General features: G+C 41.7%; 1 protein-coding gene across 2 annotated transcripts in view; it reads left to right on the top strand.

The window, feature by feature from the left end:
• CSMD1 (CUB and Sushi multiple domains 1) overlaps positions 1 to 15,985 on the top strand; it is a 1,865,804-nt gene that overhangs the window by 1,719,469 nt on the left and 130,350 nt on the right. For both annotated transcript variants that reach the window (XM_075923597.1, XM_006137767.4), the window contains exon 49: positions 5,746 to 5,934. In XM_075923597.1, coding sequence (XP_075779712.1) covers positions 5,746 to 5,934 — 189 coding nt within the window. The remainder of the gene's footprint in view (positions 1 to 5,745; positions 5,935 to 15,985) is intronic.

Raw genomic sequence — 15,985 nt, 5'->3', positions numbered from 1 at the left:
AGATTTTAAGGGAATACAAGTATGAAACATTGAAGTCAGAAATAGTTACAAAAGCTTATCTGGTAAACACACTTCAGTAAAAATTTCAGTTCATGTTTATAACTTTACATATAATGTTGCTATGTATGCTTCACCATATTATTGACTAGTGAGTTATTAGTTTCAAATGATATATCACAAGGCATATTTTGTACAATAATTATTACAATAGCATATATAGCAGTGGTGGGCAACCTGTGGCCTGAGGATCAGGATTAATCCACAGGCATGTTCCCCTGCAGCTCCCACTGCCATGGTTCACCATTCCAGCCAGTGGGAGCTATGGGAAGTGGCATGGGCCACATGGAAATGCTAAGCTGCTGCTTCCTGCAGTTCCTATTGGCCAAGAAAGGCACAGCCAGTGGGAGCTGCATGAGGTTGGTCCTGCAGACAGTTAATGATAGCAAAATGTCTCCAGGCCTGCCAATGGATTACCCTGATGGGTTGCATGTTGCCCGTAGACTGCAGGTTGCCCACCTCTTGTGCAGACTGTGAATACACTGTGCATTTGGTAGCAGCTTCATATGAGAATCTCAAAGTGCTTTACCCAGGAAGGTAACTAGTAATATCCTAATTTTACAGATTGAGAAAGAGAGACAGTGTATCTCTTCTTCACTGTCTAAAGACAATGTATCTAAAACTTGTGATATAAATTACAAGATCACGATTCAGAGAGGTTGAATGACAACATTAGCAAAAATACGAATTGAACAAATGTTGTGCTTGACCTAAAATGTATTGAAACACAGCAGGGCTGAGAGAAGGAATCTTGAACCGCTCTAGGTCACCGCATTGCCTATATCGCCAGCCAATGACTATGGGGTTATATGATGATATATGTGCCCAGCTGCTATTTTTCTTTAACAGTGTTTTTGCCATATAGATCTGAATTGTAGGGCACATCCTTTCCCACAGAGTCTGACCTGACTAGGTACTCAGTAGTTATTACTCAGTGGTGGTGATTGGGGAGCATTACAGGTACTTAACAAGCCAAAGAACTTCCATGCTGACAATCACCAAAGGCTGTTTAGTTACACTGGTCCCTCTACTACAAAGGCACAGAAGGGAAGGGTAGCAGTAGTTACTTGTCCCTGGCCCAACCATGCCATGTTCTTCATACTTAATTTTAAACTGCTGCGCAGGGGCTCTATGTAGGGAGTGTAAACCAACTGTCTCTTCCACCCTAGGATTCCATGATTCTATGATTTTATGTCATGCCTGTTGGTTGTATCAGTTTCCTATAGTCTGGAAGCTCCAGTATCCTGCATCATGCTCCAAAAGTCTCTTTTATTAGCTAGTCACAGTACAACAGATTCAACAGGAGATATTGAGGGAACATCTATATAAAACTATCCCGTAGTCCAGTGGTTAGAACACTCACCACAGAGGTAACAGTTCTTTTCAAACCTTTCTGCTCCTTCAGACTTTGAGGCACTTTGGTGATAGGAACCATATAAATACTTAAAAGATAGAAATAGGTCTGATTCCTCACTACAACACTAAAAATGTACACAAGTGTATCTCCAACAGTACAACATATGCAGTAAGTTAAGACAATAGAGTGTTTTGTTTCATTTAAAAATTAATGATGGAAAAATTAGATATTATAACTGAATAATTAGACTCCAACACATTATAATCTTTAATGCCGAGACGTACAAAGTGACCTAAGGGATTTTGAAACTCAGCTCAAATTGATTGTATTTGGAAATTGGGCATCCAAATACCTCAGGCAGCATTGAAAATCTCAGCCTAAATGTTTACAATGATCCAGCAATAAATATTATGTCATATAATCCAACAATTAATTGGACCTCTCAACATCTTCAGCTCCATCTCCAGGCCTATTTAAACTCCAGCTCCTGCCTGAGGCTACAAAACAAAACAAAAGTCTTAGGGCTTCTGCCAGTTGCTGATGCGGGGACATAGGCCTGCCCATTACTCAAAGTTCTAAACCAGACATACTACAAGTAGAAGACAGGTACCACTTTCTTTGCTAGTTGCTATTGCTGCATCCACTGGGCTGCTTTCTAACATGTTCCATCATCTTCCTGGGTTCTCTAACTGTTCCTAGTTTAAGCAAAGTCTCTACAAGGTTTCTTCGAGTGAAGAGTTTTTCAGTCTCTGTCCCAATTTTTCAGGATCTTGCCTCAGGCCTCTTTTCCTGGAGAGCTTGCAACAATCTCTGTCCCCTTTTATTCTGGGTTCTCTCTCTCAGGCCTCTGCACTTGGAAAACTTCGCAGACCTATCCCTGCTTGCTGGTCCCAGACAATGAATGCCCTGATTAGGCCCCATAACACATTGTAAATGAGTCAGCTGAGCTCTGATTGGTTGCTTTCCTGCAGCCTTTCTAGACAGACTAGGAGAACCTACCTTCACTGTTCCTTTCCCTGGGGCATGGTATAGAACAGCGGTTCTCAAACTTTTTGGGCTCCAGAGCCCTTTACATGTGTAGAAATGTATGTGGCACCCCAGCGGTCCACTGGTTGTATGTGTAGTACTTATGCAGAGCTCCAGCAGTCCACTGATTGTATGCGTTATATCTATCGATGTTTCCAGTTTGTCAACCTTGTGGAGCCCCTGGAGATGTCTCGCAGAGCCCCAGGGGCTCCGCAGAGCACAGTTTGAGAAACACTGGTATAGAACAACTGCAAAGCCTCCAGCAGGAGGCCTCAAAAGACCATGCACTTCCTCTCATACTTTCTTATAATATGCTCTACTTGTGCTAAACAAATGTGTTCTATCTTGTATCTTGCTGCAATGCTGTGAGTACCTTTCTGAGATGTAAAGAAGAGCTATGTATGTGGCTTGAAAGCTTGTGTCTCTCATCAACAGAAGTGGGACCAATGAAAGATATTATCTCACCCATCTTGTCTCTCTAATATCCTGGCACTGACACAGCTACAACTATTTGGTTTTTAGTCAAAAGTGACAAGTAGGCATTGTGATTCTACGTGAACTGAAAATGTACAAATGTGTTGCCTTGAAGAAAACATTAATACTTAAGAGACTTTGAAAGATCTTTGCTGATATGTCACTGAGAAAAGTGAATTAAATCTATAAATGTAACACTAGTTCAGGTCAGTGCAGTGGCTCTCTTATACTTTATCATTTATGTGGGTGGAAGGTTTATTGTTCCTAGACAATTGCACTCCTGCATCACTGCACTCGTACCTGCTAATCCTCTCATGGAGTCAGTGCAACTCCTGTCTCAGAAGTCAGATTGAAGAAGAAAAGTATTTTATCTCTGTAGTTGAAGGTATGAGATTGGAATACATTATGAGCATTCTATCCCATTGATTCCCATTGAAACACAGAAATTGAGTGAAGGTGATAGTGATTGCAGCTTTGAGATTGACATTTCCTGTGGCTCTAGTTCACCCTCAAGCCTTTAGACATTTTTGATTTATTGCTTTATACTGGCTTCTTTACTTATTCTGTTAGTGCCTGAGTCTGCAAGCTGTTGAGAACTCAACACCCTCAAGTCCAATGGGAATTGGGTTTAGTAGCAAGATTGCATTTTGAATGATTACTAAACTATATAGAGTAAATACTGAAAGAATTCAGACATAAAAGATGATAAACTCTTCTCCACCCTTTTTCCAGATGGTATTACTTGAAAGCTTTACTAAAAGCTTAAAATAAATACGTTAATTTTCTAATGTTATAGCATTTGGACCACGGGTGTCAATAAGCAGCCTACAAGACTGGCATGGTTTGCTGGGGTTAAATCCTGGTAAGGCACCAGACACTTTGTTTACCTGAGTATCTCCAGATATGGGTACTTGCTGCTCCCACTACCCACAGTTCACTGTTCCTGGCCAATGGGTTCTGTAGGAAGTGGTGGCCCAGCCCACACCTCTTCCTGGAGCTGCCATTGGCCAGGAATGGTGAACTATTGTCAAAGGGAGCTGTGAGCAGCCATATCTCATATGCAATAGCTCAGGTAAACAAAGTGCCTGGTGCCCCACTGGTATCCTTCCCCTGGGCCGTTTATTGCCCACTCCTGATTTAAGCACAAACAAAATAAATTGCTGACCTACTTGTCCTTAAACAATGAGCAAACATTTACAAATACTGACTCTCATGTTTACTTAAAAAGCTCTTCTGTTTATACTGTGGTGGTCCTACTCTCCTTACTCAGACAAAAATCTACTTCACTTAAATGGGACTTTTGACTTGTTAAAAACTGCAAGACATACTGACTATCCAGGACTTCTTTCCCAATGAATTTTGTGCTGCCTGAGAATTAAAATCTTCTGGTTAGCAGGGGCTCTGAGAACTTCTGTGGAAACGGCTGCAATGGCTAGCTCTCATCAGTTGAAAAGGACCCAACCTATTCTAGCCTCGTCTCCCAGTCTCAAGTCACCTCACCCAACCAATTCCAGCCTATCCTTCCCCCCAAGGCATTAGTTTCTTCTTAGAACTGCAAAACTGTCAGAATCACTTTGCAATTTTTTTACTGAAATGAAAACTGTATTAAGCCTCAACTAGGCTTAATGCTCAACCTCCATGGAGAGATTCAAATCTAAACATCACTTAAGGCTTTACTTAGCACCACTAGAAGCCTTTCGTTTTTACCGCTTTGCTTCAGAAACATAATCCCTTTGTTTCTTAAATTAGCCGAACAGGAAATTAAAGTAATATTTATTGTCTGTCTTTAAATATCAATTTGTTTTTAAAAAATCAAGAGTGTTTCTGAGATTTCTTGCATTTAAATGAAGTACATAAGCAAATGTCAGTGTGATTGCCAAGGATATTCAGATTGGCCCAAAACAGAACTTTTTACTGAGACGTTCTTGCTTATTGATTCCTTTGGGGGCATTCCCTTTATACAGACAACTTTCAAAGGAAAAAAAATAGCTTATTTATTAGAGACCATAACTCTTTGAACAGAATGTTAGTATAGATCCATACTTCTACAGTGTTTTTCAAATGGATTCTAGTTACTGGGTTCTGATTAGTTTTGTGGTTTCTTGGAAATCTTGTGCTGACTCTTGCATTTAATTCAACTGTATTTGCATGTGGCATCAAAGACCACTGCTTTGAAAGGAGTCTCCCACTTTCATGCCAAGAGTACATTATATTCACAGGAATGCAAATCTACATAGATAATCTGCTCAAAGAGGTATTAGAACAACTAATGTCAAACCAACCTGGTAGCTTTGTTTGATAAGGGATAATAAGTCTTGTGGATAAGGGAGAAGCAGTAGACATGGTATACCTAGACTTTAGTAAAGCATTTGATACACTCTTGCGTGACCTTGAATTTGAATTGGCTAAACCAGATAATGAAGTATGTATGTCTGATATGTAGCTGAGATAGCCATGTCAGATAGATAAAAATAAATCAATCTACGAGAGAGTGTATTCATGAAATGTGAGGTAGCTGAAGTTTTGAGACAACTGTGTATGTTATTAACAAACCTCATTCTTATACTTTTTATAATGCATTGTAAAATACATAAATCATATGGGTTCTGAGTTTGTGGAATATAGCTGATACTCCTCTATTGTATTAGATTTCTACATATTTATACATAAGATATTTATATTTTATGTGACAATTCTGATAGTAATTCAAAATATATTATATAATTTTAAATGATACAAACATATTTTTTAAATATTGCAAGGTGAATTGTTTCTTTTTTAATTATGTTTTCTGATTTTTTTAAAATCTTTTTTTTTCTTTTTGAATATAGCTCCCTATTGTAGCTTTAACAATGTCCCGAAGAATGGTGGAATTGTAAATAGAACAGCAGGTTCAATTGGAAGTAAAGTGCACTATTATTGCAAGTCTGGGTACAGAATGATTGGCCAAGGCAATGCAACATGTAGACGTCATCAAAATGGCCTGTATCAATGGGATTCTCCTGCCCCGCTCTGCCACGGTAAGATATGTGTATTACTATTATATATGTTTCCATAATTTATCTGTAAAAATCTGTTATCAAAAAAAGAGCAGTCTTGCAAAATCTTGCAAATGCTTACATCACTTATGCATGAACTCAGTGGGCTTAGTCTTGTACATAAAGTTACCTAGTGCCTAAATGGGGACAAAAAGTTGATGATTATGATGCAGTATTGTTATGTAGCTGAGATAGCCATGGAAAATAAATATAGAGTACATGGCAACATGATTGAATCCAAAATGCTCATAGCTCTAAGCAGAGCTTTTGATCAGTACAAGCAAAAAGTTGAATTACAGGTTCATGGGGCAGTAGGCTGCAATTCTATCTGTTTAAGCTTAGGAGGGATGTTATGCTGCTGTCTCCTACCAGGTATTTAAATGGTCCAGTACAATGTTCAGAACTCCCACTATATAAACAGGAACTTGAAGTTATTGCAGAGAAAAACTAAATGAATTCTTTGCTAAAGTCTTCATGGCTGAGGATGTTAGGGAGATTCCCAAACTCGAGCCATTCTTTTTAAGTGACAAATCTGAGGAATGTTCCCAGATTGAGGTGTCATTAGAGGAAGTTTTGGAACAAATTGATAAACTTAACAGTAACCAGATGGCATTCATCCAAGAGTTTTGAAAGAACTCAAATGTGAAATTGCAGAATATTAACTGTGGTTTAAATCAGATTCTGTATCCAGTGACTAGAAGATAGCTAATGTGATGCCAATATTTAAAAAGGACTCTAGAGGTGATCCTGGAAATTATAGACCAATAAGTCTAACGTCAGTACTGCGCAAATTAATTGAAACTATAGTAAAGAATACAATTATCAGACACATAGATGAACATCTTTTGTTGGGGAAAGTCAACATGGTTTCTGTAAAGGGAAACCATGCCTTACAAATCTACTAGAGTTTTTTAAGGAAGTCAATAAATATGTGGACAAGGAGGATCCAGTAGATATAGTATACTATCTTTCCAGAATGCCTTTGACAAGGTCCCTCACCAAAGGCTCCTTAAGTAAAGTAACTTACCATGGGATAAGAGGGAATGTCCTTTCATGCATTGATAACTGGCTAAAAGACAGGAAACAAAGGGTAAGAATAAATAGTAAGTTTTCAGAATGGAGAGAGGTAACTAGTGGTATCTCCCAAGGGTCTACCCTGGGACCCACCCTATTCAATTCATTTATAAGTGATCTTCAGAAAGGGGTAAAAAGTAAGGTGGCAAAATTTATGGATGATATCAAACTACTCAAGAAGATTAAAACCAAAAGCAGACTGTGAAGGGTTTTAAAAAGATCTAACTGCACTAAGTCATTGGGCAACAAAACAGAAGATGAAATTTAACGTTGATAAATGTAAAGTAATGCATATTAGAAATAATAACCCCAACTATACATACTATATGATGGGGACTAATTTGGCTACAACTACTCAAGAGAAAGATTTTGATGTCATTGTAAATAGTTCTCTTACAACATCCACTCAGTGTGCAGTGGCAGTCATAAAACCAATGTTAGGAATCATTAAGAAATGGATAGCGAATAAGACAGAAAATAACTTAATGCCTCTATATAAAACTATGGTACACCCACATCTGAATACTGTATACAGATGGGGTTGCCTCATCTCAAAAAAGATGTATTGGCATTGGAAAAGTTACAGAGAAAGACAACAAAAATGATTAGGGGTTTGGAACGGGTCCCATATGAAGAAAGATTAAAAAGACTTAAAAAGACTTTCAGCTTAGAAAAGAGGCGACTAAGAGGTGACATGATAGAGATTTACAAAATCATGCCTGGTGTGGAAAAAGTAAATAAGGAAAAGTTATTTGTTCCCATAATAAAAGAAGTAGGCGTCACCAAATGAAATTAATAAGCAGAGGTTTAAAACAAACAAAATGAAGTTTCTCTTCATACGGCACACAGTCAACCTGTGGAACTCCTTGCCAGAGGATGTTGTGAAGACTAGGATGTTAACAGGGTTTTAAAAAAGAACTCAATAAATTCATGGAGGTTATCTCTACCATTGGCTATTAGCCAGGATGGTAGGAATGGTGTCCTTAGTCTCTGTCTATCTGGAAGAGGATGACAGGAGTGGGATTATGTGATGATTACCTGTTGTGTTCCCTCCCTCTGAGGCATCTGGAATTGGCCACTGTCAGCAGACAGGATACTGGGCTATATGGACCTTTGGTCTGATCTAGTATGACTGTTCTTATGAGTAGACCTGACTGGGACCAACCTTAGGATATAGTTCACTTCTGAATTATCACCACAAAGGGAGAGTGAGAGTTTCCAAAGTTAGAAACCTCAGTGAACAAAAATTTCAGGTCCCCCTTTTCCCATAGCCAAATAAGACGACGGGCACAAATTTACCACTGGAAATTGTACCACCATCTTATTCCTATCTCCACTGGCACTACCCACTGCACATCATCATCACTGCGCCATATAATCAGGGACCCTGGTAGAATTTTGCTGGAATCAGATTTCATCCCGTGCTGCAGAACATGGTGCCCTGTGCCGGTCCAGCGCCTGCTGCCTCCCCAACTACTCTGCCCACTCATGCACCCCCTCCCACCTCTTCCTCCTCAACCTCCATACCCTCCCCCTCAATGTTCACACCCCCCACCTCAACCTCCGCACCCTCCTCCGCATTCCCCCAGGGATGCCGAGGCCCCCTCCCTCACCGTGCTGGGAGGTGGCTGACCCGGCAAGACCACCACACCTGATCCCTGAGCTTCCCCTCCCGCTTCTTCCCCTTGCTTCCCCCTTCCAGCTCCCTCCGCCCAGTTTTCCCCCTCCTCTCTCCCACCGTCTCTCCTGCCCTCTCCCGCCTCCTTTCTCCCATCTCCCCACAGTTTCATTCCCCTTCCCCAGTTGTGTTCAATAAAGAGAGTTGTTATTTTTGAAAATACGTGTCTTTTATTTGACATCAGGAAGGGGGGGCTAGGGAAGGGTAAGTGGAAGGACGATAGGGAGGAATGGGGCACAAGCCCCCGGTGGGGCAGACCAGGGAGACTGTTAGCACTCCTCAGGGTGGACGCTCTCCCAGAGGGCCCCCTGGATCCTGACAGCCCCTCGATGGTCCTCCTGGATGGCAGCCTGCAGACAGTGCACCCAGGCTGCTGGCAACATGTCCACGAGATGCAGCAGAGTCCCCGGGGGCAGGTCTGGTTCCATGTTGCAGAGTGCTGTGGTGCCCCAAGTGAGAGCAAGCAGAGCACTCCGAGACACAAATGCTTTGCTGTCCCTCAGCGAGGGAGACCAGCAAGCAGAGAAACCTGAGAACTGTCTGTCCGAGATGGGGGATCGGGTCCCTTTAAGCACAGATTTCGGCTAGCCTGAGGCACCAGACCCACAAACCAAGTCCGACCCTGATGCCCTGCTGACACTGGTTCTGGCCAGCCTTACCTTTGATTCAGGGTCCACTCAATGTGGACGTGATATTTCAAATGAGAAAAATGCTATTTCGAATTAGTTTTTGTGTCTAGATGCGTTATTTCGAATTAGCTTAATTCGAATTAACTAATTTGAATTAAGTTAATTCAAAATAACGCTGTAGTGTAGACATACCCAGGAGGAGAAACAGTTAATCCGAACTAAAGACTTAGTTCGGATTAACTTCTGACTGCCGCGTGTAGCCGTGGGCAGTCAGTTCGAACTAAGGGGATTTAAAAATGGTGCCTGCCCGGGAACATGTAAATGAAGCCCAAGATATTTAAATCCCAGGCTTCATTTGCAAGTTCGAATGCCTACATTAGCCACCCTAGTTTTAACTAGGGGGCTAGTGTAGACATACCCTAAGATACTTTGGACTATACTACCTTGTGCATAAGGGCCCTGTGACAACAGCATTAGAAATAAGCCAAGTTCACATTCTTTAGTGACTTTCATTTGAAGCCATAAGTATATATATAATAAGAGTGTTTTAGGGATTTTTTTTCAGGTTTTTTGGAGAAACATATTTATCATGGATGAAAACAAACAGTACTCCTAGAAAACTAATTGGATCCAGACCTATTTGACCCAGATTATAGATATCAGCATGGGATATTTGCAAAGAAAAGCCCTTTATTAAGTCTGAAAAACTGATTCCATGGAGCTAAATTTATAAATAAACAACATGATTTTGAACCAAATCATGTTTGGAATCAAATTTGATTGTGGGTTTTTTTTTAACGGGGTAGTTCTTTTTCTTTTTCATGTGTAGTACAACAGTTTCAATTTTAATATGAATACATCTCTAATGTAGACTAAGTTGTTAGGGTCTTTTTTTTTCATTTTCAGTATTTTCAAGTGGAAACTTACCAAAAATAACAGGTTATTGCTGTTACTGGTTACTTTCAAAGCAACAGACAAGCATGAGCCATAGTGTATTCAAAACAATGTACAGTAAAACTCCGATAGTCCAGCATCCAACTGTTCGGCACTCCTGATACTCTGGCATCAAAATGCCAAGCGCTCCTGACCAGCTGATTAAAAAGCCTGCCACTCAGCACACATGCTGGCTGTAACCAGAGGGAGCATAAGGTTGGGGAAGGGGGTGGGGAGTGGGATCATGTTACAGTACCGGAAGAGCGTTTTGCTTCAGCAAAGGGGAAAGGGGAGGGGAGAGGAGGTGGAGGAGGATCAGGTTACAGCAGAGAGGAGATGTGAAGAGGAGAGGGGAAGGGAGAGGGAGGGAGATTGTGTCCTGGTCAGCTGTTAAGCGTGCAGCTGTACCTGACCTCCTTATTCTCCAGCAAATTGATAATCCAGCACCACCTAGGTCCAAAAGGTGCCGGATTATCGGAAGTCTACTGTAAATTGAGCAAATAACAACAGCTATAATTAAAGCTGCTGAAATATTTGTATTATATCCCATTGTTGTAGCATTTGGGCAGTGCAGCAGCTAGTCAGCTTCTGTTTCCTAGCTGGTCCTTTTTGTTGCTCCCCAATCCATTCCAGGGTTAGCTGTCTGTGTTGGTTACATACAGTTCTATCCCTTCAAGACCACGCAAACTCCAAAATAAACATGAAGCAATTTAAACTTTTCCCATTCCTCTGGGAAATCCACTAGGCATTTCGCTGTTCCCCTGCCCGAGTGTACAGGAATCTGATCTACTCTCTGCCTGCTCCCCTCCAACTGAGCACAATTCTTCTTTCTAAGAAGATTCCAGTCCATTCCCTGGAATCCTGCCTCTGTTCCAGGTGTTTCAATTTGGGCTGATAGTCAATAATCCATTAATATTTTCTGGCTTTGTGTGGAAGCTTTTGTGCCCCACTAGATCCCACTTTTTCATTTAAATATAACGTTCTTTGAGGGGGTAAAGATTTTTCAGGACTGATATATACCAAGCCTAATATCTGAATAAAGTGGGTTTTCTTAGCCAGGGACTGATGAGAGTTTTGCGGGGCCCAGGGCGCGGGACCTATTGAAGTGTAGGGCCCAGGGCAGCACAATTTCATGCATGCACCACGGCCACAGCCGACAGGAAGTAGCGCATGCACAGGGCCTATTGAAGCGTGGGGCCCGGGGCAGCCACCCCACTCGCCCTGCCCTGTATCCACCGCTGTTCTTATCAACAACAACAACAACAATCAAAAAGGATTCAGCTATTTGGGGATTAAGAAGAGTGAAATACATTTTTTTCCATTAAAAATAATCTTAAAAAAAAAAAACGTTTATCAGTGAAGCAGAAGGGGCAGAGAGCCGAAATTTGTCAGGGAAAAAAATCCTTAAAATTGATTTTTTCCCTTTTATTATGCACAGGAAATTGTTTTGTAATTTGGCCAAGGTATAATTTTAATGTTGCTTTGTTGTCTCATGTTTTTTGCTTAGATAAGATCATTAAACCAGGGATTGTTCTTTTGTACTGAATTTGTGTTATGCCCTAGCATAATGGGTCCTGGCCCATGACAGGGCCTCTTAAGTTCTATGGTGATGCATATAGTAAATAATAATGAGGATGTTACCACTCATATAAGTTTGATTCCTGTATTAGCTAATTATAGCTAATACAGGAATCAAACTGATATGAATGGTATTATAGCTAAGTCTATATCTCTCCTTTCAGACTACTGTGAGAGTTGAGGTCAGCTACAGAAGACCTATTTTTAAGGCGAGAGACAATTTAACCAGAGCCCTCAAATGAACTGTACATTCCAACTGGCTCAACATATCCTAAATTAGTGAACCTTCATGACAGAGCTTATTTGTTAACCAGGCTTGCTTAGAGGTTATTGTGTGTAACCTTTATTTTGTGGGCACTAAACATGTGTTTACTTTCTGTAGTGTTTTCAATATTCATTTTAGTATTTGGTTTTAGAGATATTCTGAGACGCCATTTTTAAAAACTGGAAAAACATTTATTAGATGTTCTGATACACTTCTTTAAAGGCAAGCAACATCTTCCTTGTAATGCAAGAGCACTAACTGCATGCTTGGATTAAGTGGGGTATCTAATTCCATAGGCTTATAATAATGTCTGACTCTAAAACAGACTTTCTGGCAAAGTGGTCATCTTAATCCTGCTGGGCTACATAGGAGCTCTTTTGCTAAAAAACACTGAGGAGCATCATTGACTTATCACACTTCTTAGCAGTAAGGTAGCACATGACAGTCTCCTGGTGAAAGGAAGGTTGAGGTAAGTGGGAATAAAATGATTTTTACTTAAAACAAAGTAAAGATTATTTTAAAATTAATATTTTGTAAGAAGTGGGGTGGGAGTCAACAATAGTGAGCTTTTTTTCAGAAACAACTATCTCTACAGTGTGAAAAGATCTGTAATTATTAGTGGATCAAATTAATCTGTTTTAACTCTATTAAACTGTTTGGAGTTACACTAGGGAAGAATTTGTTAAAGGAACATGTCAATCAAAATACTGTGTATGGGTATGTCTACACTTGCACCCTAGTTCAGACTAGGGATGCAAATGCAGGCATTTGAAATTGCTAATGAAGCAGGGATTTAAATGTCCCACACATCATTAGCAAGATCTCGCCGGCGCACTAGTTATAATCACAGCTGATTCAAACCAGGAAGTACGCATCGGGACGCGTTAGTTCGAAACAAACCCCTTGATTTGAACTAACATTATTCCTCATTTAAATATTTAAATCCCCACTTCATTAGCAATTTCAAATGCCTGCATTTACATCCCAAGTCCAAACTAGGGTGCAAGTGTAGACATACCCTATGTAATAAATACTCTTTATTTATAAGAATCGCAATGGTACACATCATTGAAGTAACTATATGTGTATATTCTCATAAAATATATAGGAATAGATTCAGGAATCCTAAAGGATTTTTTTCATTATTTTTAAAAAGAGGAAGAGCTTTCCTGTAGAAACAGAGAATATTTCTGAGGAGGAACATTTATGAGCAATTGAAGTTGCATCCTACTTTCCAGGCAGTAAATGGGTTTTTCAGTGTGTACTAATTATAGGCTCTTTGTAAGAAATATATCTTGCTGCAATACAAGAAAAATGAAGACAATTAAGGTTAAAGAACTATTCATTACTCACTCTCCGAATGCTCATAACCCATCTGGAAGTGTTTGTACATAAGTACAAAGTACATGTTGGTGACACAGGCTGTAAGTCTCTTCTAATCATTGAGCTGAGAAATGTGTGTACCATTCATTGAATTGGACAATTTTCTTAGACTGTTCTTAGTAATTTTAGCATACACTTGGGAAGCTGAGAACAGCTTCAGTGCACTTAAGTGTTTAACAGCATTGACTACGCTCAGCTGTTAAATGACCAAATGTCATTTTAGTTAGCTCTCTTCATCAAACCTTGTTTCAGAAAGGCACTGTGTATATGCTGTCATATTACCTAATTCAAGCCAACAAGTTCTGATATGTTTTGTTTGGACACAGTTGGTCTAAAAGGGTATGTCTACACTACAGCGTTAATTCGAAATAACTTAGTTCGAATTAGTTAATTCGAACTAAGCTAATTCGAACTAATGCATCTAGAACTAGAAACTAGTTTGAATTAGCATTTTGCTAATTCGAACTACCGCGTCCACATTAAGTGGACCCTGAACCGGGCTTAAGGATGGCCGGAAGCAGTGCCGGCAGGGCATCAGAGGAGGACTTAGAGCATGGAGATGCTGTCTCAGGCTAGCCGAGGGCTGTGCTTAAAGGGTCCTGACCCCCATCCCGGACAGACAGTTCTCAGGGGTGCCCCGCTTGCAAAGCAGTCCTGGCTTGGATTGCCTGGAGTACCCACACTGGGCACATCACAACACTCGGCCATCAGCCCGGCTGCACTTGCCACAGGCTGCCATCTGGGGAGAAAGGGCAATTGGGGGGCTGCAGGAGAGCTTCCACCCCCAGAAGTCCGCAGAGCCAACCCAGTCCTCCCCATCGGGGGCTCGTACGCCATTCCTCCCTCACCTCCTTCCACTTACCCTTCCCTAGCCCCTCTTCTTGATGTACAAAATAAAGGACAATTGTGTTCAAAAATGGAATCTGTCTTTATTGAACAAAACTGGGGGAGACTGGGAAAAGGAGGTGGGAGAGGGGAAGAGAGAGGCTGGGAGAGGGGAGGGCAACTGAAATGATCAGGGGTTGGGAACAGGTCCCCTATGAAGAGAGGCTAAAGAGACTGGGACTTTTCAGCTTAGAAAAGAGGAGATGGAAGGGGAACAGGATAGAGGTCCCTAAAAGCAGGAGTTGGGTGGAGAGGGTGCATCCAGAAAAGTTCTTCATTAGTTCCCATAAAGAAGGACTAGAGGACACCAAAGGAAAGGAATGGGTAGCAGGCTTCAAACTAGTAAGAGAAAGTTGTTTTTCACAAAGCAAAGAGTCAACCTGTGGAACTCCTTGCTGCAGGAGGCTGTGAAGGCTAGAACTAGAACAGAGTTTAAAGGGAAGTGAGATCAAGTCATGGAGGTTGGGTCCATGGAGTGCTATTAGCCAGGGGGCAGGAGTGTTGTCCCTGCCCAAGGTTTCTGGAAGGTTGGAGAGGGATGGCACGAGACAAATGGCTTGGTCACTGTCTTCGGTCCATCCTCTCTAGGGTCCCTAGGGTTGGCCGCTGTCAGCAGACAGGCTACTGGAATAGATGGACCTTTGGTCTGACCCAGGACCGCCATTGTAAGCTCAGGGCTCAGGGTCGGGGGTCTCAGTGGACCCCCTTGATTTTCATGCACACCTGCTCCTGGGTGGCCAGGCTGGCAGCTCTCCTGCCCTAGACGGCCACTTTCCTGTGCCTAGTGCGGAGGACATGGACGAGGTCCACGATGTCCGCACTAGCCCAGGTGGGTGCCCGCCTTTTGCGGTCCCGGGCAAGCTCCCGGGAGGCGCCAGCCTGGTCCCGGGAAGAGTGGGAGGGCTGGGGGGCATCGGGTGGGTGGCTCGATCCGTGCCAGGTACAGAGTCTGCTGGCTGGGTGCTGGCAGGCTTGCACCTGGCACGGGCACCGTAGCCAGCCCGTGCCCCTTTAAGGGGTCCGGGGCCGGGAGGGGGGCAGACGAGTTTCCCTGGTGTTGGCTACACACCCCTTAATTCAAACTAGCTAGTTCGAACTAGGCTTAATCCTCGTGGAATGAGGATTACCTAGTTCGAACTAAGCGCTCCGTTAGTTCGAATTAAATTCAAACTAACGGAGCGCTAGTGTAGCGCCTATGAAAGTTAGTTCGAACTAACTTTGTAGTGTAGACATACCCAAAGATATTAGCATAATCAGACAAACAGTAGCAGTAGGAATATCTCTTTCCACTATAGTATTATTGGTAGAGAAAGATAACTAGCAAATAGGCAGTTGGGCTGTAAATGAAGTAGCACCAGAAGGTACTGCTATAATTAGCAGTTACTGTAGCAGCAGTAGCTTAGCAACCTAAGGAACATACAGTTCAGCAACAGTGTTCCTCTATGAGTGGGAGAATAAAACCAATAGGGGACTAAGGTGTGATGTTTAGGTAGAATAAAGATGGTGAAAGCAGAGAGGTAAAAGAGGAAGTCACAGATGTGAACACCGAGATGATAGTGCAGCAGATGCAATGATATTCTGTGCAACAAGCTGGGGCCAGTATAATAA

The sequence above is a fragment of the Pelodiscus sinensis genome, chromosome 3 (assembly GCF_049634645.1).
Source record: "Pelodiscus sinensis isolate JC-2024 chromosome 3, ASM4963464v1, whole genome shotgun sequence".
In the NCBI taxonomy this organism is placed as follows: domain Eukaryota; kingdom Metazoa; phylum Chordata; order Testudines; family Trionychidae; genus Pelodiscus; species Pelodiscus sinensis.
The sequence above is the reverse complement of the archived record's forward strand: the minus strand, read 5'-3'. Positions and strand labels throughout refer to the sequence as shown.